Source organism: Phocoena sinus, chromosome 16 (assembly GCF_008692025.1).
Source record: "Phocoena sinus isolate mPhoSin1 chromosome 16, mPhoSin1.pri, whole genome shotgun sequence".
In the NCBI taxonomy this organism is placed as follows: Eukaryota; Metazoa; Chordata; class Mammalia; order Artiodactyla; family Phocoenidae; genus Phocoena; species Phocoena sinus.
In genome coordinates, this window is record NC_045778.1 from 52,899,305 (window position 1) to 52,925,009 (window position 25,705).

Sequence of the window (25,705 nt, forward strand, 5' to 3'; positions counted from 1 at the left end):
GCGGGAAAGGATGTGTTTATGAAAACAGGCACACTGAGGTAGGGAGCAGTGAGGGAGGCATTCTCGGTCCCAAGGCAGAGGGACGACAGATGGAGAATGCTGCACCACACTGCCACCTTCCCAACAGATCTGAACATGGGCATGACAGTTTCCCTTGGTAATTGTCGGAGTGGTGGGAGAAAAGAGAGGCCTTATCCCTCTTTACAAAGAGCTATTAGTTAAGAGCAAATAGCCCGGGGAACACATCAAGCATTTAGCCATCTACGCCAGATGAGTACAGCAAACACTTTTCATGGGCTAGTACAGTTTTAGTACTTATTTGCAAGGCTGCCTTAAGGGTTTCAAAATAAGCAGCAAATACTGACACTTTCATAAAAGCCAATTTGTTAATACTGCATCTTTAATGGCACATGAGTAGGTGGAAACCATGTCCCATACAGAGTAAAGTGAAAGATGATGTAAGTAAAAACTGTAGACACAAGTGAAAAAACATTTTAAACAAGCATCCATGGGGGATGAATACAGACAGAATATACTGTGTGTTCTACGAAATAAACGTTAAAGAACTAGGGAAAAAAATAAAGCGAGGGAAAAGCTGAACAAGACAGATAACAGAACGATAGGTGGGGAAAAAACTTCGGGGTTATGTTACAAAAATAAGTTAGAGTTCTCATTTTATACGACTCTGAAAAGTAGTTCACAGACTGATAATATGATTCCATGGGATTTCATGTTGAATCAAATATTTATAAAGTTCTGGTACCTTGCTCTGTGGAAGAGCATGTGTTTCCGGAAATAATTAGTTGGAAAATGAATGCCTGGAAAGCAAATCAGGTTTCCCCTTAATAAACTGGAGATATGGTCACATCAGATAGAAGTGTTAGAGGCTCACGGCTTAATTCCTACGGGTATATACGTTTCAAAAAATCTTGATAGTCACAAAACAGAGAGGTGGTGATATTCTGACAACAATATGAAATAGTAAATGTACATTTTCCACTGTGATTGAAAACATCATAAGAAACTTCACGCCCTCAGGGCCACGACACATGAGGTAGGAAACTGCAGATCCTGTGGACGCATCTCCAAGTGACTCCTTCACAAAGCTGCTCCTCCTGGATACATTTTTCTTAACATTCAGTTAACAGGTCTTTTGTAGCTTACTGAAATGACTGTAAACTTCCTTAGTGACCTTTACCAATCTCTTCTAAAAATCCCTATAAGAATCTTTACCATTATTTCTACTTTTGCTTTAAATAGAGGAAAATATGGCAGAGGATTTTTCTTCAACAGAAATTAACTGGATAGACGTTAGTTGAAATCAAAGGGAAATATATATTGAAACAGAGTCTAAAACCTCCTCCAACTGTCTTTAGGGGCGTAGGGCTTAAATCTCGGAGAATGCGTGTTCCTCCTCAATGGCTTTTGCAATTATGTAAAATAATGGATTCTGTATTTATTCAGTGAAATGAGGTGCAATATCTAGGAAGACACCACTATTCAGGAGAGACAGTTTAGACACAGGGACACCCTAGATCCTTGTATGATGGGGTTCCATGAAACCTATTTCATGTTTATTATTTTAAAAGACTATTTATAAATTGCTCTCTGGGAGTAGTTTCTTTTCATTAAAAAAAAAAAAAAGTATCAACTCTTTCAGGAAACTGCCTGAATGTTCTGGTTCTCAGTCCTGAAAGAATTAACCCCTTTTATTGTCAAAGGTTGTTTGCAGATTGTTTTACTGCTGAGGTTAATGCTGGGCAGGGAACTGAGTCAGGGGGTATGTCAACCAGCTTGGACCCAGAGCAGCCAGCCTCAGCCCTCTGAGCTGCCAGAGAGAAAGTGAAAGAGGCAATATCACACAGCATTTGATTCTGCATTTATAACTCCGCTACAGATCCAAGTACAGAACGGACAGGCAGGAAACGTCCTTTCTAGATGCAGAACAGGCTCTCTGTACTGGCAGGCAAAGCAGATTCCACAAGGCCAGGCTGAGTTCTCTGCTACGGGTGGCTATCTTTTCCCAGCTTGGCAAAATCCTCAGAAAAGGCAGGTGACTTGAGAGGAACAACTGATTGTCCTGAAGGACAGTTTTGCTGCTTGGACGGGAGCCAGAGACTAGCTTCAGATTTTAATTAAATAATCTGAATGTGGCCCGGTCATTTACACGGCACTTTATAATGGTCATAGATCTTTAACCCACATTATCACACGTGATCCTCTCACTCAATGCTTCAGTGAGGCTGGCAGGCCAGATAATAATTTCATTTTATAGATGAAAACACTGTGGTTCAGAAAGGTCAAGCGATGTCCCAAGACATAAGGCAGAGTCAGAATTCGAACTCAGAACTCAGACCTTGCAATTCCTAGTCCAGTGCTGTCTACATTTCTCATACTCCCCATGAGAAGGGGGCGGGCCTGCTTAGTTTGTGGATGACACCAAGCTAAAACAGGGGCAAGTGACAGACTTGAAAAGTCAGGAAGGAATTCAAGGTGACAGTGAAATGGGAAGAAACCAAGTTGGGTAAATCCCCTTGTTTTATTTACACTTTCAAATATATATCGTGTCTGTAATAACGATTTTAATGTCTGTCCTTCCTACTATACCCCTATGGGAGCAGGAACTCCAACATCTAATGCAGAGCTCGGCACATCAAAGTTATTCTATACAGCAGACCCTTGAACAGTGTGGGCAATTAGGGGTGCATGCAATCGAAAAATCCAAGTATAATTTACAGTTGGCCCTCTGTAGCCACGGTTCCTCTATATCCACAGATCCAACCAACCACGACTGTGCAGGGCTATAGCATTTACTATTGAAAAGAATCCATGTACAAGTTGACCGTGCAGTTCAAACCCATGTTGTTCAAGGGTCAATTGTATATATTTATTGAATTGAGCTGAAGTTCAGCTCTATAAGGGACTTTGGAGGAAAGTAAAAGGAACACAGCCTGAAAAAAGCCATTTCTGACAAAGCAGGGACTGACCAACAGGTCTCCAATTCCAAGACCAGAAGAGAAGAAAATGGACTCATACTATGATAAGAGGGAGGCCAAACAGTGATGAAGAACGTCAGATGAGTTTGCCAAACAGCTGAATAGGTCACCAAGACTGAATCTCCTGGGGGGATTCTGAAGGTAGCACAGTATTTATCTGTCTGGGATGCTGTGGGTTTGCTCCAGGAACAAGATGTGCTCTAAGGCAACCTTTACGGCCTACTCTTCAACTCTTTGTGTGAACAACAGATAGAGAGATGTGCCTGTGAGGCCACAATTTAAATTGCCAGGCTTAAGCAGACACGAGCACCTCCAACTGGAAAAGAATTGGGGGGAAAAGTGGATTTTCCCCCTTAAAAGGAGATGTGCATTTCTGAGAGCACATTTAGATTCTACATCTGTCTGTCTCTAGTTAGTATACTTATTCAGAGTTAACAACAACAAAAATGTGTGTGTGTGTGTGTGTGTGTGTATGTATGTGTGCGGTGGTGGGGTGGTGGCTGTGGAAGGAAGGGGGTTCCTCAAATTCTGGTAAACCCGACACTGGAAACCAAAAGGCAGGACTCACGTGCTGAAACTCACATTCCAACGTTTCTGCTCATGTGGCAAAAATAGCGGGAAAAGAAATTCAAAAGTAAAGGACGAATTCAACCCCTGTGAAGAGTAGACTGTGAAAAGATGAAGATTCTCTCTGAAATGAAAAATGACTCTTTGGGAAGAATAGCGCTAAATAGAGGGAGAGGCACGAAACTAAAACAGCTGCACAGTGATGTTCCCCCCTGGCCAGCCTTTGGTGTTATGTCCTAACTGGGTTGGCCCAGGTCCTGGTACAACCAGGGGGCTTCCTGTGTGGGAACAACCAGATGGTGCTTGGCAATCCACGTGTATGGTCAGCGCAACTCCCCTAAGAGGGCCCCGTGGGCACTGTGTGCTACTTTTCGGGGTTTGTAAAAACAATATAAATGATCCCAAGGACTATGACATGGAAGACATTGTGACCATTGTGGTATCAGTGAGAAAAATAAAACTATGTTACTGTTTTTTTCCTAGTTTTGAATAGTGGTCAAATTATTAGGAACGAAGGAAAGGAGGAGGAAACAAAGAAGAAATTAAGGGGCAAGCCTTCAATAAATCAATGACCTTCTATGAACAATAATAAATAATAAATTGCCAATACAAAAGCACCCAAAGGCCTACAGAGTCTCTAAAATCATTGAAGTGTACTGACAGGTGATGGTGTGTCCACCACTTGTTATGCAAGTGTTGGGAATATACTCAAAGGACGTGACATTCTTTCTAGGAAGACCTGTATGGAGGATTACCTTCCGTACTTGTTACCTTCTAAGAGAGAGAGAACCTCCAATGCAGGGTTGAGCCAGAGGCAAAATTCTCCACACCTCTCAGAACTTTTTGCTTAAAATTACTGTGGTGCACAGTAAATGCTGAAGAATGACAACTCTGAAGCATTTCTGTGACCTGTTGAACCTTTTTTCCTAATTAAAATTACTTATCCCTTTGTGCTTTTAAAGATGTCACCTTTTTATTAGAAGTCAAATCAATTATTCCTTAAAAACATGTAGAGCAAAAGAGGTGGAGGGAGAATAATTTGAGCCCTCATTTCAGAGGCCTACTTATTCTGGACTCAGTGTGGTAACAGCATTTTAATAAGAATCAATCCCCAGCGTGATAATTCCATCCTGCTGGCACAGCTGCAGGGTTTATAGAGCTTTGGAGGATCCCTTTAACCATGTTCAGAATTCTGAAACCAGCTTTTTCTAATGAAGGGTGAATAAAAGGAAACGTGATCGGCAGATATGAAACTAGTCAGTTTGTAAAAATTCTCCCCTGCTTTTGCAGGGTGGTCTGCTATGCCCATACAGGCCATTTTCCCCACTGATAATTGCTTGGAGATGCGAACTTGTATAGGGAACCATAAACCAGACTGAATATGAAATTCGTCCTCTCTATTGCACTTGTCAGAAAAGGAAGACCTAAAAGACATACTCTAACAGCCGGGGGCTTTTTCCCCCCAAGTCACATCATCATATTAATTATTTGGCTTTTAACGATGTACTAGTAACTTCTACAAACTTTGCGCATGTTCAAATAAGAGTCACCTAAGAAACCCCAACTTTAGTCCAGTTAGTAATAAGCCTGATAAACGAATGGTTAGGTGTTTAAAAAAAGATAGTGGCAAAATCCACCTTACATCACAAAATTTAAAGTTAGTGAAAACCATGAGCAAAGAGAGCAACAAAGCCACAATGAGAGGATTCTTTCAAAGCATTCTTGGGACTTATTTTGTGAACACCTGCAAAAATGAAAAGGGTAAAAATGCTTCATATTTTCATTGTCTTCTAAACAAAGCAAGTCTATTTCAAGGGAGAAAGAATGTAATCCAAGTGCACACACAGTGCATCTGGATTAAAGAACACAGGCAGGGTGAGACAAAAGAACTCTAATATGCACATTACCATCTTTTCGCTGGTCAGAACGGAGGACTTGCCCGGCTGATACTCGTAAATGCTTTTGGGTTCTGCACGGTATTTTCTTGTATCCGCTTTCTTATCTGGGGGCTCCCAGTCGTTTCTGTAGAAAGGAAATCCTATTAGAGCTATTTTCATGAAAATTGGCATCCGACAGGTCAGACTTTGGCTGACTCTAGTCTAATCAAGGAATTTTTATATCCGAGGCACAAAATCGGACTCCGCCCAAAGCATTTAGTTGTGCTGGTTTCCTTCTTCAAACAAACAGATCCCTGTGTTCGCTTCACAAAAGGCTTGAGGTGTCCTGTGCTCACAACCAGACACTGGGAAGCAGAGAGAAGAGAAAGAGAAGAAAGGAAGCAGCAGCAGCGGCAGCAGCAAAGCTTGCTCTGGAAAAATCCTTCACCTTGCTCTGCTCTCAGGAGCTTATCATTCCCCAGACATGCCTGTACTTCCCACTCAGGCTAGTGCAGTGAGAGAGAATGCAGGTCCCGGAGCCAGGCAGCTGTGGCTCCAGCCCTGCTACAGCACTTGCTAGCTAGCTGATCTGGGCCAAGCACTTTGCCGCTACCTACCTTAGTTTCCTCATCTGAAAAATGGGGTTGCTTTAAGGATTAAATGAGACAGTATGTCTCAGCATGTAAATCACCTAGCAGAGCGCCAGGCCCCCAGGAACCACTCAATAAATGTTATTTGTTATTATAACCATGTTCTTCTTCCCTGTTCCACACCCCATCCGGTAATCATCAAAACTGCAGCCTTTGGCACAAGTACTTAACCCGATCCAGTGAGGGATTTCAGAGGATACATGAAGCCTTGGAAATTATTTGCAAAATTTTTATACATGTACCTAACTGCACTTTGCACTGTGATATTATATTCAGTTTTTCCTGCGAGGTTATAAACTTCTTGAAGGCAGGGACGATGATTTATGTATGTTTACATTCCTCCATAGCATCTGGTTCAACCCGCACACAGAATGTACCCAGTAGGCGCTCGATGAACGCACTTGTAAGGATTTATGGGTATACCCAGCCTTCCTTTCAGAGTAATTATCAAATTCCTCAGGCAGATATCACTTACGTATATGTGGGATTTCAAAAACAGCCGTTCATTTGTCTATGAAGATGGAAAAAGTTTGGAGGTGTGAAACAGTGTGTATTTAAAGGAAAAAGAAAGAATTCAGTTTGGCCAGGGCCTTTTTGTGGATTGAGAAGTGGTGGAAGAGGGAGCTGGGAGACGCATGGGACACCAGTCCAGATGGCACAGGAGGTTGCTCCAGAGGGCAGAAGAGTCAATAAAAGACAGTCGGGTCATCTGGTGCGGGCATTAACAGATGACTGATATCATCACAACCATGCGAGCCTTATGCTTTGATAATGTGTTGAATAAATAAATAGATACTAAAAAGCGTGGCTTCATTTTAAAATTATATTCTCTGCTATGGGCCCCATCAGTATGCACAGAGTATAAAAACACATGACAAATCTTACGGCTAAGATTTCTCTTGTGAAGAGGTAAAAAGGGATGATAATTATCGTCAACATTATTAAGTGCATACTGTGAGCCAGGCACTACTAGAAATGTTACATGCAGCATCTTGTTTTACCCTTGCAACATGCCTATGAATGCAAAATATATCCCCATTTTACAGATGAGAACACTGAGACTCAGAAAAAACAAATCACTGCTAATAAGTGACAGAGCAGGGATCCAAACTCAGGTCTGCTTGACTCCTGGCTCCAATGCTGCCTGACACAGAGAAAGAGATTGTATATGAGAACCTAAAATCACAGAGCTGATGAGAGCACTTACCTTTCTGGGCTTGATTTTAGCGAGGAAGAGCGGGTCGGGAGGGGAAGTGTGGCCGACCTCTTAACTACCTTCTCACCATCAATGTAGTTCATCTCACTTTTTGAGCGCGGCACAGAAAGGGGAGATTTTGCTGGAGAAGGAAAAAGTGGGCTTTAAAAGAAAGACTTAAAATAGATGAAAACTCAAAACAGGAAGATGTCTTCCCTCGTTCACCACTCTCCCTTCCTCCCCTACAACCAAGAAATTCTAAGTCACTTACTGTCTTCAGAAAAGGAATATCGAGGAGAGTACAGATCTGAATCATCATCTAGTGAACAAAACAAAACGTGATCAGGAGACATCCGGCTAAGGTGAGAGAACAGAGTGACACGTCGCCCACTGCCACTGTCCTGCACCGGCATCCAGCCATACCCGGGAGCCCAGCGGACAGAGAAGGAGCCCAGCACCAGAAGCTACACCACGGCAAACCACAGTTCAGAGCTGGGTTTGGAGAACCCACCCAACCAAACAGACCTGTAGTCAGGAAGGTACATTCACGACGCCTGGGGAAAGACTGCTCCTGACACCCAGAAACACACGGAGACAAATAGCCAAAGGCCCTCTCGAGAGAATTTCCACAAGCAAAGCTGGTCCCCAGCCTGGCTGAGTGGGAAACGGGCTGAGATAGATGCCTGGGTGCTCGTGCTGTCTCTGGTCCATACTGCTGAGTTTCATGGAGCCCCCAGGCCTGCTGGGTGGGATGGGGAGGCCTGGGGGTGTGGTTTCCAGCTGCCCAGCTCAGCTGTGTCCCATTTCATATGCTAGGGTTCCATATACAATATCATGGAGCAAAGAGGTACTGCAGCTAAGAAAACACTTTGAGAAACCCCTCATAATCATGTTTTGATTCCACCTCAAACTGGTTCCTCGAGTAGCTTTCCTTCCTTGGCACCCCACATGCGCTTGGCAGATGTGGTTACACAGTTTGCTCTGCAAAGGTGCTGCTCACGGAAAGTGCAAACACACACGGGTTTCTGTGGTGGGGGATGGCTCTCAAAGGGCACAGCACACGTCCCCAAATAAGTGGAACACCGACTGGGGCGCTAAGACTGGCAGAACAAAGACAAGACATAAATCCTTCATGGAGATGGCTGCATTGAACTAAAAATGAGACCACAGCTTCACTCACGAGAATAGGTTTTTCTGCTGGGACTGTCCTGGAAACCCAGGATATTTAATCACTACATCCACGATCCCACGAGGGATCACTACATCCCTCCAAAGAATTTCTCCAACAAGAGTTAGGCTGAAACAGCCTCTCCCGTTTTCTAATAGCTCGCTAACCTGAATTCAGAATTCATGAATATGGAATGAAGACCCAACTCCTTCCCTTAAAATCAGTAACAGCTCTAACAGAGCACATGAACTAGCCTGCAAAGACAAGTCAGAGAATCCGATGTAATGTGTCGATGGCTAAGTGTCGGTCAAGTCCTTATCTCCACGCAAGTCATTTTAAGTTTCAGAGCAGAAAAGGCCAGAATATTTTATAAAATGTAAATAAAGCTCACACTGCTATTATTTTGAGTATTATTCAAAACCAGTCTATCTCCCCTTTCGTCTCCCCATTTCATCTGTCCCAGGTCTCCCCAGCTCCAATAATGGAAAAGCTTCAGGTACCAAGATATCTTTTATCCTCCCTCCCCCCCTCTTGTTGCTTTGATATTGACTAATTCTTATCCTTAAAGTTGAACAGGGCTTTTGCTTTTTAACACAACTTGATTATTGTACTGATAAAATGCCACAGCACCAAAGAAAACGAAAAATCAGCTTTGAATGCAGAGATTTGATGGGAAAAATGGTCCCTGCCAAATGAGTAGTTCGCTTAGTTAGAAACCAGTGTAAGTAGTGTTTAAAATCCAGCCTAGCATTTTAGCTCAAAACACTGTATCTCTCTGAATCATGGGGAAATGACAGCCTAGGAGCAGATGGTAAGGTGAGGGTTAACTTATAACCTCGCTCTTGAGGTAAGCAGCACAGTTTTCATGAGGGAAAAATGGCATTTTAAACATTCAAAGATCTTTGAAAAAATTCTCAGCTCTTTAAAAGTTTTTGCTCCCTAGAGCTTTCTAATGTGGACTTCTAGAGGACTTGTTAAAGGAAAATGAGAAACAGTTCTTCTGAGATGGAAAAAAGAAACAGCATGGCTTGGGCAGTTAATCCGCGTATTTTGAAAGTTAGAAGAAGTAGGAAAGAGAGGGGTGGGGGGTGAAGGCAACAGAGAAGTTTGAATGACCGAACCTCCTTAAAGCTGTTTCTTACTTGGGGTAAGTGGAAAAAGAAATCTCCCCCATCTCAGGCTAGCACAGGGCAGGGGTGTCTCCGTGAACTAGCTTTTCATTTTTCCCAGTGTCCACAGCATCCAAGTCTGACACGTGGATTTCAGTTCATTGACTTTCAAGTGGGCAAACTGAAGTTGCACAGGTTCATCTGGACACTAGCAGTAAGGACAAGCTCCAGGGGATGTATAATTTATTCTTTTAATATGTAATGTTTGCCTTGCAAATCTAATGGGAGAAAATTTTACCTACATTTATGAATAAAAATAATAGCTGCTCCCATTATTAAGAGCCTAATAGTAACTGGTAATTTACTAATATTGCCTCTCTTAATCCTTGCAAAAACTCCTGGAGGTATGCAAATATCTATCTTAGAGACAAGGAAATTAGGGCCCAGGGAGGTTAAGCAAATCTGCCCTTAGCCATACAGTGAGAAAGACAAAGCAGGAATGGATTCAAGGTCTTTCTGAACCCACTTCCCTACCTATGCTGCCTCTCATCCCTGTGATAGGGATGGGACTTTGTTCTACCCTCATCTGCCCAATCCTGGGGAGAACTGTGGCTATTCCATTATCATTTTTATTAGGGAAGAGGCAGGGGAGGGTGTTCTTTTGAAACTCGAGTCACGCACTGCAGTGCTGGCCAGGCTGACTTCTAGCCCTTGAAGCCTTTGCTCTACTTTTCTGCAACACGCGCCCCCCCGGTGACATTTAAGCAAGTTTTCTGAGTTACCCCACCACACTTCCAGCTTTCCTCCTGCTCTTCTCCAGGGAAACGGGTAAAACTAAGTCACTCTTGCTACATCTTTCACTTGCTGCTTCTTGTACCTTCTCCTGGCAGGCTAAGTCTATACTGGGACAGGTGGAGATGCAGCTGGAAATACATTGAATGGGAAAACCGGGTGTAAGGTTCACCTTCTGCATTTCTGTACACCAGAGCTGGCCAAATAAGTGTGTGTCTAACCATAGTTGAGACACACTAAATGAAATGTTTCTCAAGTTGTCTATGAACACAGATATCTCTATGCATGAAATCCTGCTTTCACTCTTTCTCCAAGAGTCCTTTCAAAGAACGTCCTAGTGGGCTCAGCAGAGCCGGGATCTTGTGATTCCTGCTTGTGGTGGAGCCACACGCTGACTGTGTCCTTCAGAGCCCCAAGCAGCAAACATCAAATCTTGGCAGCAATACCCAGAACTTCCTGTGCCAGTGACTTCCAGAAAATTCTAACACTGAGCAGCATTTACTGGGGGTGAACAACTCACTCCTGAGCCCTGAAGACCCCTGCCGGGCTTTGACGTTTGCGCACCAGTGACTGCCCTCTGGGCTTTGGCAATCTGTTCTTGGAGGCTCCATTTGGGGACAGCTACTCTCCTAAAACTGCCAGGAGGCACATAATTGCCTTTCCAACCACAGTAACTTTAAATAGACTAAAAAAGACTTCTTCAGTTTTTTTTTTTTTTAAAGAATTTATAATAATCTTAAAGACACTGGAGAAAGTGCTGTTTGTTCTATAAAAAGTGTGTAATTGACCAAAATGGGATGACTGACTAAAAGCAGTATTTGCATAATCGCTTGCCTATATCAATTACATTTCAATTTTATGCATTTGTTAGGCCTTTAAACTTAAAATTATTTTTCTAATATCAGTGGCTCATTTTTAACACAATCTTTTTCCACTGCTCAAATTAATCCCTTTTCCTGCTTTACCCCACACACTCAGGAGGAGAAAGGATAAAGGGGTCGAGACAGACACCCACACACCCACCCAACAAACAAAAATGGTCAAACAAAAATGTACGCAGAGGTGGGTATAAAGGCTAGGTGGGATTGCGGAGGAAGAATAAGAAAAAGGGGGAGTGGGGCAAGATAGTCAGGAAGAGTCCAGGGAGCTTGGGGGAACAGACCCAAAATCGTCTATGTTCTGGTTGGAAGCAATCAAATTCTAAACATTGAAAAAAGATCAATAGAGGCTGTTAGAATAGCTACAGAAGACAAATTCAGAAAAAAAATCAAATGTGAGGAGTAAAGAGAATGAGGTGGAGCAGGATGGGAATGAAAGGACCAGAGGGCTGGAAGACAACTCACCGGCCTCATCTCCCGGGGCGTCCCTCCCTCGAAGGTGGAAAGGGACTCACTGCTACTCTCTCTCAACTATCTCGCAGGTCAGACTTCTGCGCTTGCTAAGCAGAGGAATTCTGGGCAGCTCTAGTTAGGGGAGCAAAGGTGATGGCTGCAAGCACTCAGCCCCTCCTTCGGGCAGTACTCGCTGGAGTTCAGGCACAGATCCTGGCCAGGCATCTTAAGGATAGAACCATTTGCTTGAATTCAAGCAAAATAAGCCTATTCTTAGAAATCCTTTAAGGCCAGTAGAGGATTATCTTAACTCAAATATAGATATGCTTGGGAAAATCAGCCTCCTAAACCCTTGCCTTAGTGCATCCCCATCTAGGAACGGGGAAAAAGCTCAGTGAGACTGACCACTATGGCGTGGTAAGTCACCACAACCTGAGGATGTCCTGAGGTTGTGTCTTTTTTTTTTTTTTGGCATTATGCGGGCCTCTCACTGTTGTGGCCTCTCCCATGGCGGAGCACAGGCTCCGGACGCGCAGGCTCAGCGGCCATGGCTCACGGGCCCAGCCGCTCCACGGCATGTGGGATCTTCCTGAACCGGGGCACGAACCCGTGTCCCCTGCATCGGCAGGCGGACTCTCAATCACTGCGCCACCAGGGAAGCCCCCTGAGGTTGTCTTAAGTCACTTCACCAGGAGGTGGCAGTGGCCACCATCAGCCTGACAGCAGTGGAAGAGGCATCCAAAAGCAAGGGAAAAAGCTGGTCTCTGAGACTTCACCCTTGGCTGATACGATAGCCCTTTATCCTGACAGGGCCAAATGGGTTCTCACCGGCATGGACCACAGAGTAATACACCAGTTACTCGGCTTTGCTGACGTGGAGGCATCATTTGAAAATAATCTCCCATTTTCTTGACATGAAGCATGTCAAGAGAGCCAGCATCATCTGGCCATGTTCAGAGTAGAAAAGCGTGTTCTTTTCAATCTGTATTCCCCACTCTCATTCTACATTCAAATCCCCAAATTTGCATTGGCGAGTATCTCCTTCCTTTTTTGGAGGTTGAAAAGGGTGGCATTCCTCCACTGCAGCGGTTCTCAGCCCTGATCATGTGCCAGATTACTTGGGGAGCTTTCCTAACCTCATATTCCTGGATGCCACACCGGGAGACTCTGGCTCAGCCGAGCGAAGCATGACCGACTCAGAAGCAGGGCAAGCTGGATGCCTGGAGTTAGGCATCAGAGAGCCCCTGGCGAAGGGGCCAACCAAGAACACAGAGTGCAGCAGGAGAGGGAAAGGAATCAGCAGAGGAAATAAAAAACCCATGTCTGGGGGACCCCAGAGACCTGGGTTTGGATCCTGGCTCTGCCACTTGCTGTGTGATCTTCCACAAATTATTTAACCTTTCTGAGCCTCATACCCTTTATTTCCAAAAATGAGGACTTACCTCATGGGGTTGCTGGGAGGATGAACATGAGGTAACAATTATGATGCACCCAGCATGGAGCCTTGTCTTCAGTAAGGGCTCAAGACATGGCAGTGCCAAGCACGTCACTGCAGTGGTTGTGCTATTATCACTATTAACAGGGTTCCACCACAGGGCTACTTCCTAAGGCTGGAGGCAGTGGAGGAGTTTCTGAGGCTGTTTCTCCACAGCATGTCCCTCTGGCTCCTGCTTCAGGAAGAAACCATGGGCAGGATGTCTAGCAGCCTGTAAAGTTATCCCCAAAGGATTTCTGGTAAATTCTTTTCATTTTTGATAAGCTTTCTAGGGACCAGGGTATATAGAGAAATTATAAGAAGTAAGTCTTCTGAATTCATTCTACGTTTCACAAATTTCCTAGCCCTAATTCCTCCCAACGACCCCATGAGATAAAGAATAATCAGACATAACCATTGCTCCTGTCCCACAGAGTGGTGTCAAAGATTATAAAATGACTAGAAGTGACTGCACCTTGTTGGAATTTACAGGCTTCTTTAAAAGTACATTTTAAATCTCACTGATTAAGACATGATAATTCTATTTATCTTCTGAAAGTCTGGCCAGAAGTTTACTTTTTCACTGTAGCTGAGGGCGGGGGGTGGGGGAAGGTTGCTAGGCCTGACACAAACTTTCACATAATCCTTCACTATTTAGGAGAATCAGCTTTGAGACACTTAGAAATGTCTTTTTTATATTTTATAATCAACTAGAATTTAGACCAAAGGCAGCCGACCTTAGGCTAGGTTTTGATAGGTTTATTGTAAATAATTCTAGTTTCAAATTCTGAGTTCAAACAAAACAAAAAAACCAGCAGTAACAACCTCTCCTCCCCGCAGGGGACAGACTCCAGAATGACAGCTCACATTTCTCAGTAAATCCGTCTATTTTTTAATGCTCGTTAAAAACTATGCGTAGAGGCTGCCTTGGTTAGGTGCTAATCCATCTTTAACACCCTTCTTTGAAAGGGATAACTCCTTCCCATGTTAAGAAGGGTGTGCAGAGCCCAGGGCCACCGGCTGGTAGCACTGGGGCTGGAGTGGTACCAAGGGCAGGGCTGAGGAGGACCTGCCAGGACTCACAAACATCTAAACCACAAACCTGAGACTCTCTCATTACTTAAAAAAAATTAAAATAAAAATAACAATTCTTTAAAGTGAGCTAGCTCAAAGATTTCTCTCATTTGTAAAAAGCCTTCATCTAATTGAATACATCTGTGATCTATGTCTGACTCTGTCATCTAGGCAAGAGCGGGGGCGAGACAGAACCTACCCTGTTTTTAAAAAAATCTCCAGGGAAGAAGACTTCTTAGAAACTTGTGTTGAAGTCTAATCATCTTGGTTATTATGAATCTTTTATATCCAATCTAATTTTCTTCCTCTTGATCCTTTAAGATGATTTCTTCCTTTTTGGTCTTTGAAAATAAAAACTGGTAAGGTCTGCTTCCTAAATTATAAGTGAAAACTTATCATGTCATTGCTTACTATTTTTTTCCTTTTTTGGCTGCGTTGGGTCTCTGTTGCTGCACCCGTGCTTTGTCTAGTTGCAGCCAGCGGTGGCTTCTCTTGTTGTGGAGCACAGGCTCTAGGCACGTGGGCTTCGGTAACTGTGGCTTGCGGGCTTTAGAGCGCTGGCTCAGTAGTCGTGGCGCACGGGCTGAGTTGCTCCGCAGCATGTGGGATCTTCCCAGACCACGGATCGAACCCGTGTCCCCTGCATTGGCAGGAGGACTCTTAACCACTGTGCCACCCTTAACCACTGCCCCAACCCTTACTCTTTATGCCTCGTGGTAAAACAAGCCCGACTTGACATGTACCACCAAGCAGACGGTATCGTCAGCCAGGGCTGCTAGGTGCTGCGCCTGATGACACGGCAGCTCCGGGTGTGAGGCCAGAAGGCAAAACCCTTGTCTCCAGCTCAGCAGGCTGCCTGGAAGCTGCTGGCACTGCCTGCGACAGGCCTAAGGCATTCTTCCAGGCTGATGGGAGTCACTGTTTTTCTCCACAGGACTCCTCCAGGTGGCCTTCCTCTGCCCATGTCTATGGGACTCTACACCTTCAGGCACGCTGTGTGCTGGTCACCTTCCCTAGAAAGGGATCCTATCTTATGAGTGGGTTGGGTTCTCCAAGTCCAAATAAAGCACAAATCAAAAACTGCATTTGATCAAAATTACCCTAAAAAAATTTCTCACTCATCCAGTTCAGTTCGTTGTTTCTGAAGCCATGCTTTTTGGCTAGAATCAGCACCCCAAGAGCAAAAAACTAGGTTATCCCACACCAGATAGACACTTGCTGGAAGCAAGGAGGTCACTGATTAAAATGAAAACAACAGCTTTTAATTTTTTAAGTATCGGTTCCTTCCGTAGACTTTTCTTTTTGTTCACAATAGGCCCCAGGCATGAAAGGGTTGGAAACCACCGGGCACATCACAGGGAGACTAAAAATGGAATATGGTATTTGAACTAAAACTGTATCTGACACATCTCAGCATGTCATTGCATATATGTTAAGTGATCGGTAAAAGTCTGGTGAATGACTGAATGGATGACTTCAATGACGAGGCGGGTTGGGCAGGATGGTTTGCTGAGCTGATTGGAACAGAGAAGCACTTGAAGACGGGACTGCACTGGGCTTCATCCCTAGGAAGAACTCTGCTTCTGAGGTCCAAAGCCTTCACTCAGCAACACTCTTCAGGCATGTGCTGAGGACCTACTGTGTGCCAGCAAGGTTTTCTGGGGCCTTCTGGACACGTGCTCTCACAACTGCCACCATGCTGGACCCAGTACGATGAAGTACCCTTGTCTAACTCCCTGCCTGACATGGGAGAAAAGAGGACACGTCTTACTCACGGCACTGTCCTCAGCTCCAAGGACAGCATGTGGCACACACAAATGCTCAATACTACTTGAATGAATGAAGCTCGGAGCACTCAACATCTCATCCTAGAAGAGCATTTAATCAAAGTGCCTCCTGCCGACCCCACCCACTCCTCTCTTTCTGGGTCACTCATCTAAAAATCAGACAATCCCTACGATTAGAATAATTCTCAGGATGTTGCCCTTCACTCACCTTTTAGAACCTTCTTTGACACCTAGGCTATTTACCCCAGAAACAAATATCTTTTTAGATACAAGTGTGGCCATCCTCCCCCAGCAGGTCCAAATTCCTAGCCAGCTCTTTCATGAAAAGGTTTCTAGCTTGGTCAAAACCCTTATTTTCAAGGGCTATCATCTCCCACCACGACTGAATCCCATACCTGGATACGTCTTGGGGAACTCCCTACCAAGGAGATATACCTGGAGATACACCCAGGACAAGAGGGGCCCAGTGGAGAGTTAGTTGCAGATATGGGAACCAGGTAATGTTTCTCTTGCTGATGCTGGCACGTCTACCTCCTGCCCATGAGCCATGATGACTCAGCTTCCCCGAGTCAGTGCGCCGCCACCAGCATCACGTGACCACCCCCAAATACAAAGCCCTGGGTATCTGAGTACAGGCAGCTTTTCCCAGAGCCCCACACGTTCAAAGTATCGTAACGAAGCCACACTGGTTACCCCATTAATCTTGTAAACTCCAAGGGAATAGGATTAAATAAAATACCACCTGGATAGACTCCTGTTAACACAGTCAGCAAGGAGCAAGAGAACACCACAAAACACAAGGTTAGAGGGAAGCAAATGATGGGGAGAGAGCTCTTAGCAACCAGGAAGAACCCCAAGGTGAAAAAGAAAGTAACAGTATCGGTACAAAGAGAGGCACATGATTTTCCTTTAATTACCTTCAGATTTAGGACTAGGAGTAGATGCAGGAAACTGGTAGGTAGGAGTGTAAGGATTGTCCTCTGTAGCAGAGAAAAGCAGTGGATTTTGAAACTATCCACCACGAAGTGGAGGAAGTGACAAATCTCCAATTGATTCTTTCGAATGACTGATTACCTATTTTAGTGTTATTAAAGCACACGGCATCACACTTGAAAAGAGATTAATGAATTAGAAAGGACTTGGTTATTTTAATATGGCACATTCATGCAAATAAGTGAAATAAAATTTCTGCCAATCAAAAGTGACTACAAAAACAAAATCTAAAAGCCAAAATCTTATTCCTAAAATGGAACTGTAAGAATTAATTTAAGGCTAGGACAACAGATACACTGTCTAAGTTCATGGTACCTTCAGAATTTTGCTGGATTTCAGGAAGTTCAGGGAATTTGTACGTAGGGAAATAAGGGTTTTCTTCAGGAGTGTCTAGGCAGAGGAGCAGGTTTGGTAGAGAGAATAGAGGAAGATACAAATGGAGAGAATGAACAAATAGGAATCCACACGCAATTCAGGCTCCTTGAATTCTGGAACATACTAAGCTTCACCAGTGATGAAAGGAATTCAAATTGCTTTTAAAAATCCAGTCCTTTTGCCTGAATTACTGAGACACGTCTAAAGACACAATATCATTTCTCTTCTTGGACAAAGAATTACATAAATACCGTCTCCAATAAGCAAAAGGCATTTAGCACAAGGCTTCAAATTTTCACCTTTTATGGGAAAAAAATATTAAGTATGCTAATAAATTGTGTGTAAAGACAATAACTGTCATCAAATGATTTTTTTTAAAAAATCAAAGCTTGTGCTGTAGACATTAGAATCAGGGCAAATTAGTGGATTCTTAATTTTTCAAATACCTCTGCCTAGGGCAGGTAGTTTCGCTCAGAATCTGTAATTTAGGTTGAGTTATCATCTATAATATATGAGAGGACCAATGCTGCCTGAGGGGCAGAATTACATATTTTTCACATATGCACCTGTGTCTCGGCATTTGGGCTGCCAAAGCTGGATCTAAAGGTGAGAGACAGACTGCTGGGGAAATGGACATTGGCTTTAGGAAGTGACCAGTGGAACTGACACCATCTGATCAGACAGCCAGCATCACCACCGTGACTGAGCTCATCTACCTCAAAAAGAGTGAATTTACTCTTGGCTCAGAAACACTAAATACTGAGCATCTCAAAGTATAGAAACAAATTGAAGAGGGGTACCCCCAGGTTCATTCTGAACACAGCAGGAGCTAATTAACAGTGATGTTAGCTGGCAGCCACAGTTAATCAGAGAGACTGGTTATCTGCGGCACAGGCTGACCAGACAATGATCAGACGCTTTTCCTTTGCCTTCGTGTGTCTTCTGTGCCAGGCGGCCAGACTGGATTTGGCCACAGGGAAGGACAGGATGCTCTGCCTGCAGGAGGAGTGGTACCCTTCTCACAGTGCAGCTGCATCCCTGCCCAGCAGCTGAGTGGCGGCACAGGTGGATGAGAGCTGTGGGGCTTGCAACCTGCCTGAGCACTGGCCTGGGGTTCTCCCACCATGCTGGGTCCCCTGCTGGCAGCCCAGCAGGCCCCTGATTTGGAAGCACTACTCTCCCAGCTGGAGCGGGCTTTGTTGCGTCAGCTCTGGACTGGTTCTCAGGGCTCCCTGCCAAGTGCTGGCTCCCAGCTGGGGAAGATTATTTTTCACATTAACACCGTCATACAGGTGCACCCTGCGTCCTGCTTCACAAGGCAGAATTTGCTCTCATTTGGGCCCTGCCACATCCCTCAGAGGAAGGGGAGGGGAACAAACACAGAGAGGTACATGATTGGCCCACGGTCACATGAGTGCTTGGGGGACTGAACCCAGGCGAGAACACTTTTTAACTCCCAGTTCATGCCTTCTCAACTTGCTCTGCCTACAAGGCAGTCGTGGGCTGACACTGGGAGGTGCACCTAAAGCCAGAAGCAGGTGGGAGCCGAAGCTGCTCACATCCCAGGCAGGCAGATGCTAAAGAACGCGGGCAGAGTGCTGGGCTCGGCCTGCTGCATCCCCAGCATCTGGGAGGGAGGACTTGGGAGCCGACCTGAGCTCCCACATGTGAGGCAGGCGCACAAGTTCTCCCGTCCCCTCTGCTCTTGCAGGTGCATGGCTGGGCTCAGGCAGGCCCGGGCCTAATGAGGTCAAGCTGCAGGGCCCAGTCTTCCGGCCAAGTGAGTTTAGGTCCTCACCACAATAGTCAACATATGGGCACAGCACAGCTTCTACAAACGAAAATCAATACCTCTGTTTAGTTTGTGGATCTGCTTAAACATGGTCTTGTACCAGTCTTTTGATCTCTCGGTGTTCTGGAGAAAAAGAGTAAAATAAAATGGAAATCTCAGCACGTTTCAGAACTTCCATGATTACGAAAGCAAAATGCAAAGTGACAACAGTCAAAACTCATGTAATTCTATACATCTTTGTGATCTCACATTGAAATCTTTTTTTTTTTTTTTTTTTTTTTTTTTTTTTTCAGGCTCCGGACGCGCAGGCTCAGCGGCCATGGCTCACGGGCCCAGCCGCTCCGCGGCATGTGGGATCTTCCCGGGCCGGGGCATGAACCTGTGTCCCCTGCATCGGCAGGCGGGCTCTCAACCACTGCGCCACCAGGGAAGCCCCGAAATCTTTTCTTTTTTAAATGCAAAACTGTTGAGAAAGAACCGACAAACCAAGGGATTCAGACCTGAATCTGCAGGGTAATATTTGGTCAAAAGGATGCAGGTTTTGAAACCAGTGGACAAGGATCCACTTGAAATGTGTCCATTCTTAGGTAATTTTTAGAGAGAACCTCTCTCCATATATAGATGACTAAACTGAAGTAAAGGCTCCTGGAAATGTAAGACACAAGGAACATATGCTTATCACCCATTCCAGGTTACTCTGTAGAAGTGTATCTAAGCCACCTGCATAGGGCTAGATTTAGAATGTATACATTAAAATGTAACCCATTATAGCATCCAATACCAGAGAGTTTCCATCCTAACCACAAAGCTGGGTTGTTTTTTAAGATAAAAATAAAACAAGGAAGGAGACAGGTGGTTAGATCAGATACTTTCACTCCCACCTTACAGATGAGAAAATATGATACAGAAAGTCAATGGTCCTAGAGCAGGTGAGCAGGTGAGAGGGAGGGCTGCCCAACAGGATGGTTAGCAGGAAGGGTCTGCTCTGTCACCCACAGGTTGTGCAATCCTGGGCAAGTAATCCCGCCTGAGTCCCTGTTTCCTCATCTATAAAATGGGAATGATATTAACACCTACCTTGTACGGTGAATAATGTTTAAATGAGATAATGCATTAGCAAACGAACACTGCGATCATTATTAGTAATAATTCTTTCTACTACTACTTATTATTATTGGAATACTTATTATTCCTTAGGACAACAATTCTTTTGAGGCTTAGCCCACTGCTGTTTCTATCAGCCTCCCCCAAAGGGACACAAAAACCTGTCCTTTGCTCAATGGAAATCACAGAGAAACACATCACAGCCACTGTTCTGGTTCTGGCACATGGAGAGGGATGGGGTTCACCCCAATCCAGGTGCAAATGTGGGGCTTCTCTGGGATCCCAGGGCCTGCAGGAGGCTGGCGGGCCTGCACAGCGGGGAGGGCTACGCCAGGGCTGCCATGAGACCCACCCTGTTCTGAGGCCCTGCAGGCTGAATCCACCCTGTGTGTCCCTGAGAGTCTCCCACTCTCCCTGGATGACGGGCTATCTCCCATCCAAGGGAACTTCTTCCTGAACGCAAGGTGGCAGGGACCCTGAGCCTCGCACTCTTCCCAGGGTTCTCTAACCCTGGACTATAGCACAATAACAAAGGAGACTGGGAAACACGGCTCACGACCTTCTCCTCTTGAACACACACATGCCTGAAGCCTCTCAGAAGTTCTGCCACAGAGAAAGCAATCTGCCTTTGTTCCACCCAGCTTTCCCCCACATTCATTTGACCATGAAACCCTTTTCTCATGGATTTAGGAACAGCTAACGTATGCTTTGGGAAAAGCTGTCACCCAGCTCTTTCTTGGAGGCTCTGCAGGCCTCAGTGGGCTTAGAGAGAAGACAGTGCTGAGGACCCTCCTTTTGAGGTCTCTGCCACCCACAGACGGGGTTCACATGGACCCAGGGGTGGACACCTGTCACTGGCTTAGGACAAAGCCTAAGAAGGACCTGTCGGTTCGCACTCGTACCCGGAGTGGGATGCCCACATCATCCATGGAAACATCGCTTAGGTCCTGAGTGCTCTTTGCCACCCGCCTGCTGTCATCCTTCACCTTCTTCTCAGCAGCCCTGCCAGGGGAGGTGGGTTTTTCCTGAGTTGGTGCCGAGTCCTGCTCTCCCACTCTTCTTTCCGAGACAGGATCTGGAAAAGAAAAGCAATCATTAGCTGAAGCTCTACTGGTGGCTCCAAAGCAAATTCTCCACAAACAATCCAGCTAGGGTAGAGTGTGTCTGCCAATTCTCAACTGGAAGTTGTGCCTAGAGCAGGGGTCAGCAAACCATGGCCCAGCCCCCGGTTTCTGTAAATAAAGTTTTATTAGAACACAGCCATGCTCTTCGCTAATGTATTATTTACTGCTGCTTTGGAGCTACAACGACAGAGCTGAGTAGCTGTGACAGAAACCGTATGGCCTGCGAAGCCTAACGTATTTACCATCTGGCCCTTTTTTTTTGTTTAGTATTTGTTTTTTATTTATTGGATGAAAGATTAGATTCTGTAGTGTTTTACAATTTTCAAAAGTTTCACACACATGATTTCATATAATCCCATAATAACCCTTTGTCCTACCCTTACTTTGCCCCTCTCCCCTTTTTCTTACCCCACTGGTAACCACTAGTTTATTCTCTATACCGGAGTCTGTTTTTTGGTTTTATTCACTAGTTTGTTGTATTTTTTAGATCACACATATAAGTGATATCATGGCAGTATCTGTCTTTCTCTGACTTATTTCACCAAGCATAATGCCCTCCAAGTCCATCCATGTTGCTGCAAATGGCAAAATTTCATTTTTATGGCTGAGTTATATTCCATTGTGTACATACCACATCTTCTTTATCCATTCATCTGTTGATGGACACTTAGGTTGCTTCCATACCTTGGCAACTGTAAATAATGCTGCTATGAACATTGGGGTGCGTGCATCTTTCAAATTAGTGGTTTTGTTTTTTTCAGTTATATACCCAGGAGCGGAATTGCTGGGTCACATGGTAACTCTATTTGAGGGTTTTTTTTTTTTGAGAAACCTCCATACTGTTTTCCGCCCATTAGGCACTTTTAAAAAATGTGTGCACAGTGTGGTAAGTGCCCTGTAGATGTCTGTACTTGGTGCTCCAGACATCCAGGTAGTTCTGACTTTTCTAGGAATTCAGGGAGCAGGTAAACCACATGAGGGTGGCCAGACACTACTTGAAAGTCCTTGTTTCCCCTTGAGGAAGTCACTTAACTTTTCTGTGCCTGTTTTCTCATCCAGCTCACATTGCTGGCCAGCTCACAGCGATGTTGAGGACCTAATAAAATACCTTACGCCAAGTGCTCAGAAAACGGTAAACTGCTAAATGCACATTAGAGTTTATTTAATTTCATCCAGGATTGGAAGCTACAGAGCGCTAATAAACATACCACGTGTGGTCTATAGATTATAAAATTACTTAGGGTGTTCTGTTAGTCCAAGGCATATCATTTATTTATGGGAGGCATTTACAAAGCACCTGCCAGGTGCTATGCGTTCACGTGTGCTATGGACATGGGGGTGAACCATTCCCAGCCTGGCCTTCAAGGAACTGACGGTCTAGTGGGCAGAAAGAGGAGAGCCAGCAATGAGAATGGAGGCAACCAGTGCTGACAGAGGAGTCCACATCCCACTCCGCTGAGGAACTGGGTTCAGGCACCACCTCTCAGAAGGGTCAGCCAGACAAAGAGGAAGTGAAGGGTGCTCCTGGCGGAGGGAATGGCATAAGCAAATGCCAGGGGCCTCTGGACTACTCTGAGCTTATTATGGGCCAGGCAGTGTGCTAAGCTCTTCACGTACATTATCGCAGCTCATCCTCCCAGTAACTCTATGAGGAAGAAACTACCATCATCCCTCCATTTTTTAAAAAAAGAAACAAGTAAAATTAATTTTTATTTTAGTTACTCTATCTAAAATATCATTTCAACATGTAATCAGTATAAGCAATTACTAATGAGGTGTTATACATTCTTTATCTTGTACCAAGCACTGCATGTGAGCGTGTGCATTATACCTACAGTACCTCTTGATTTGCATTGGCCACATTTTAAGTGCTCCATGGCCACATGTGGCTGGCTAGTGGCTACCATACTGGACAGAACAGCAGTAGAGTATGAATGCCCATCTAACCATTTATTAGTGCTGTGGTTTGCACTGAGCTTTTCAGTTACTGATCCATTAAATCATCCCTCCATTTTTAAAAGACAGGCAAGGGGAACAAAGCACAGAAAAGTTAAAGTAGCCTGCCTGAGGTCACACAGCAGCGTGTGGTCAAGTCGGGATTTGGCCTAGTGTCCACGTGACCCCAGCAGTCCTCTCTGAACCACATCCTGTCTGGCCTCCCTCCAAGGTGGGACCAAGGTTTTGAGCCTGGGAGCCTGGCCTGATCCAAACAGAGAAGTCAGGAAAGGGAACTGGGCTGGGGAAGGCAGGGAGAGAAGGCTGCCTGCACTTAGACAGGGTAACTTTGAGGAGACAGCGAGACACTCAAGTAGAAGTGCCCTGGAGACCCTGAAGAAACGTGAGAGTGAAGCCCAGGGAGAGGCCCCGGAAGAGGGCGATTCTGGAGCCATCAGCACAAAAGTGATGGCTGAAGGCAAGGAGATGGAAGAGGTCAGTGGAGGAGATGACAGCAGAGTCAAGGGCCGAGGTCATGCACGAAGGAATGTCACAGTTACAGGCTGAAAAGCAGGGAAAAAAAAAAGGGTTCCCAGAAGCTTGCAGCTGTTGCTGGAGGGATAGGAGATGAACCGGAGAGGAACAAGTGAGGTGTCACTGAAACCTGAGAAGACAGAGTTCCAAGAAGTGGGATGGTAACGCGTCAGAGGAAAAAAAAGAAAAAAGAAAAAAAGAAATTGATGCAGAGGAAGCAGCGTTACCTTAGGCAAAAAAAGTCACAGGATCTCTCTGAGCGAGAAAATTTCAGGAGGGTAGTGAGGGCAGATGCCAGATTTCAGGGGAAGGGATGAGTCTGTGGGCAGGAAGCGGGCAGTTAAGTAGGGAGGAGGTCAGCACGGGAGGAAGGAGCATGTCAGATGGTCACCAGAGAGGCCAAAAGACTGGAGGGCAAAAAGGGTTACACCGGGGAGTCTAATGTCCTACCAGTGGAGCCCGTGAGGTGAGACAGCAGGGGATGAAGATGTGCCCGGGCTATTAGTATGTGTCCGGGAAGGATCTGTTCATTGACTGAGGGAGAGGTTCTCATCTCTGAGAAAAGAAAACGTTCCGAGTGCTGGCTGGAGGACTAAGCATTCCATGTTCCAGGGTACATGGAAAGCGGTGCCAAGGTCAGAGATGTCTGTGCGTGGAGGAGGGGCGTGGGAGCTGGGGAAACACTGCCGCCAGCGAGCTCAGGTTTACGACTTTCACAGACTGCTCAATGGAGTGGCTTTGCCCGGGTTTCCAACCAACTACAGAAATGAATACTCATTCTGTGACCGCAGAACAGTTTCTAAATATTCTGTGCAAGACTCAGCTTCATGAGCGCTTCAGAAAACCCCATCATCGTAAGTTGTTTTTTTTTTTTTAAAGACAGGGATTTTCCTTAATTAAAATGATTTCACACTGCTCTGATTTAATTTTTAATACAATTTTTAAAGGTTACGCTCCATTTACAGTTATTACAAAATCTTGGCTATATTCCCCGTGTTGTATGATATACCCCTGTAGCCCATCTTACACCCGATAGGTTGTACTTCCCACCCCCTCACACCACTGGAAACCACTAGTGTGTTCTCTACATCTGTGAGCCTACTTCTTTTTTGTTTTATTCACTGGTTTGTTGTATCTCTGGTATCACCACCACAAGCTTTACAAGATGTTAAGACCAGACTGGTTTTACGGGATGAGTTCTCAGGCTCCCACAAAATTCCAACAGGAGGCCAAGGATTTGGCAGGAAGCTCGGGAGGGTGGCGGGATGTTGAGTTACCAGAGTCCTCCCTTAACATGGCTGTGCTGAACACTCCCCTCCGGACCGGAAAGGCCTTGCCTCAGTGTGAGCAAGTTGCAGCAGGTGAGGCTGATTTCAAGCTGTCCCACCAAGTGCTTAGAGATGCTTGTCCTCACACTCTACTGTCATCTCTTCAGAGGCAGATATGCCAACCTCAGCGTTTCCAGACCTAGACCTATTCTTAAGAAATTGTTAGGGCAGGTGCCTCTAGCAGCCATCACTTAACTGCAAAACTCAGGCTGACAGTCCATGGATTTGTTCCCAAGCTGCCAGAGTCCTTTTGATCTACGAAAATTAGCCCTGAACTCTTTTACTTTAGAAGCCTATGATCATGTGATTTGTAACTGAGTGGGTTTCAACACACAGAGGGCTGAACTGCAGCCTCTAAAGAAGAAGTGTTTCTTTATATAGTGGAAACCCAAGGTGACACTTCATTGTACCATGCAGGTGATGGGGCCACCCTGTGACATCCAATGGGTTACGATGAAGCCTTGCTGCTATTTCTCACTAGGCAAATACATGACACCCTG

At 45.0% G+C, this 25,705-nt stretch overlaps 1 protein-coding gene across 48 annotated transcripts in view; it reads right to left on the reverse strand.

Moving 5' to 3' along the window:
• SORBS1 (sorbin and SH3 domain containing 1) overlaps positions 1-25,705 on the reverse strand; it is a 242,855-nt gene that overhangs the window by 57,843 nt on the left and 159,307 nt on the right. For 47 of the 48 annotated variants that reach the window (XR_004346124.1, XM_032607709.1, XM_032607716.1 and 44 more), the window contains 5 exons: positions 21,187-21,359; positions 19,240-19,303; positions 7,557-7,604; positions 7,298-7,427; positions 5,471-5,585 (listed from right to left, as the gene is read on the reverse strand). Coding sequence is in view for 47 of the 48 variants with exons in the window: in XM_032607709.1 (XP_032463600.1) it covers positions 5,471-5,585; positions 7,298-7,427; positions 7,557-7,604; positions 19,240-19,303; positions 21,187-21,359 (530 nt within the window). In the remaining variant the exon portion in view is untranslated. Of the gene's footprint in view, positions 1-5,470; positions 5,586-7,297; positions 7,428-7,556; positions 7,605-17,328; positions 17,404-19,239; positions 19,304-21,186; positions 21,360-25,705 lie in introns of all 48 variants that reach the window. The other variant, XM_032607701.1, reaches the window with a different exon arrangement.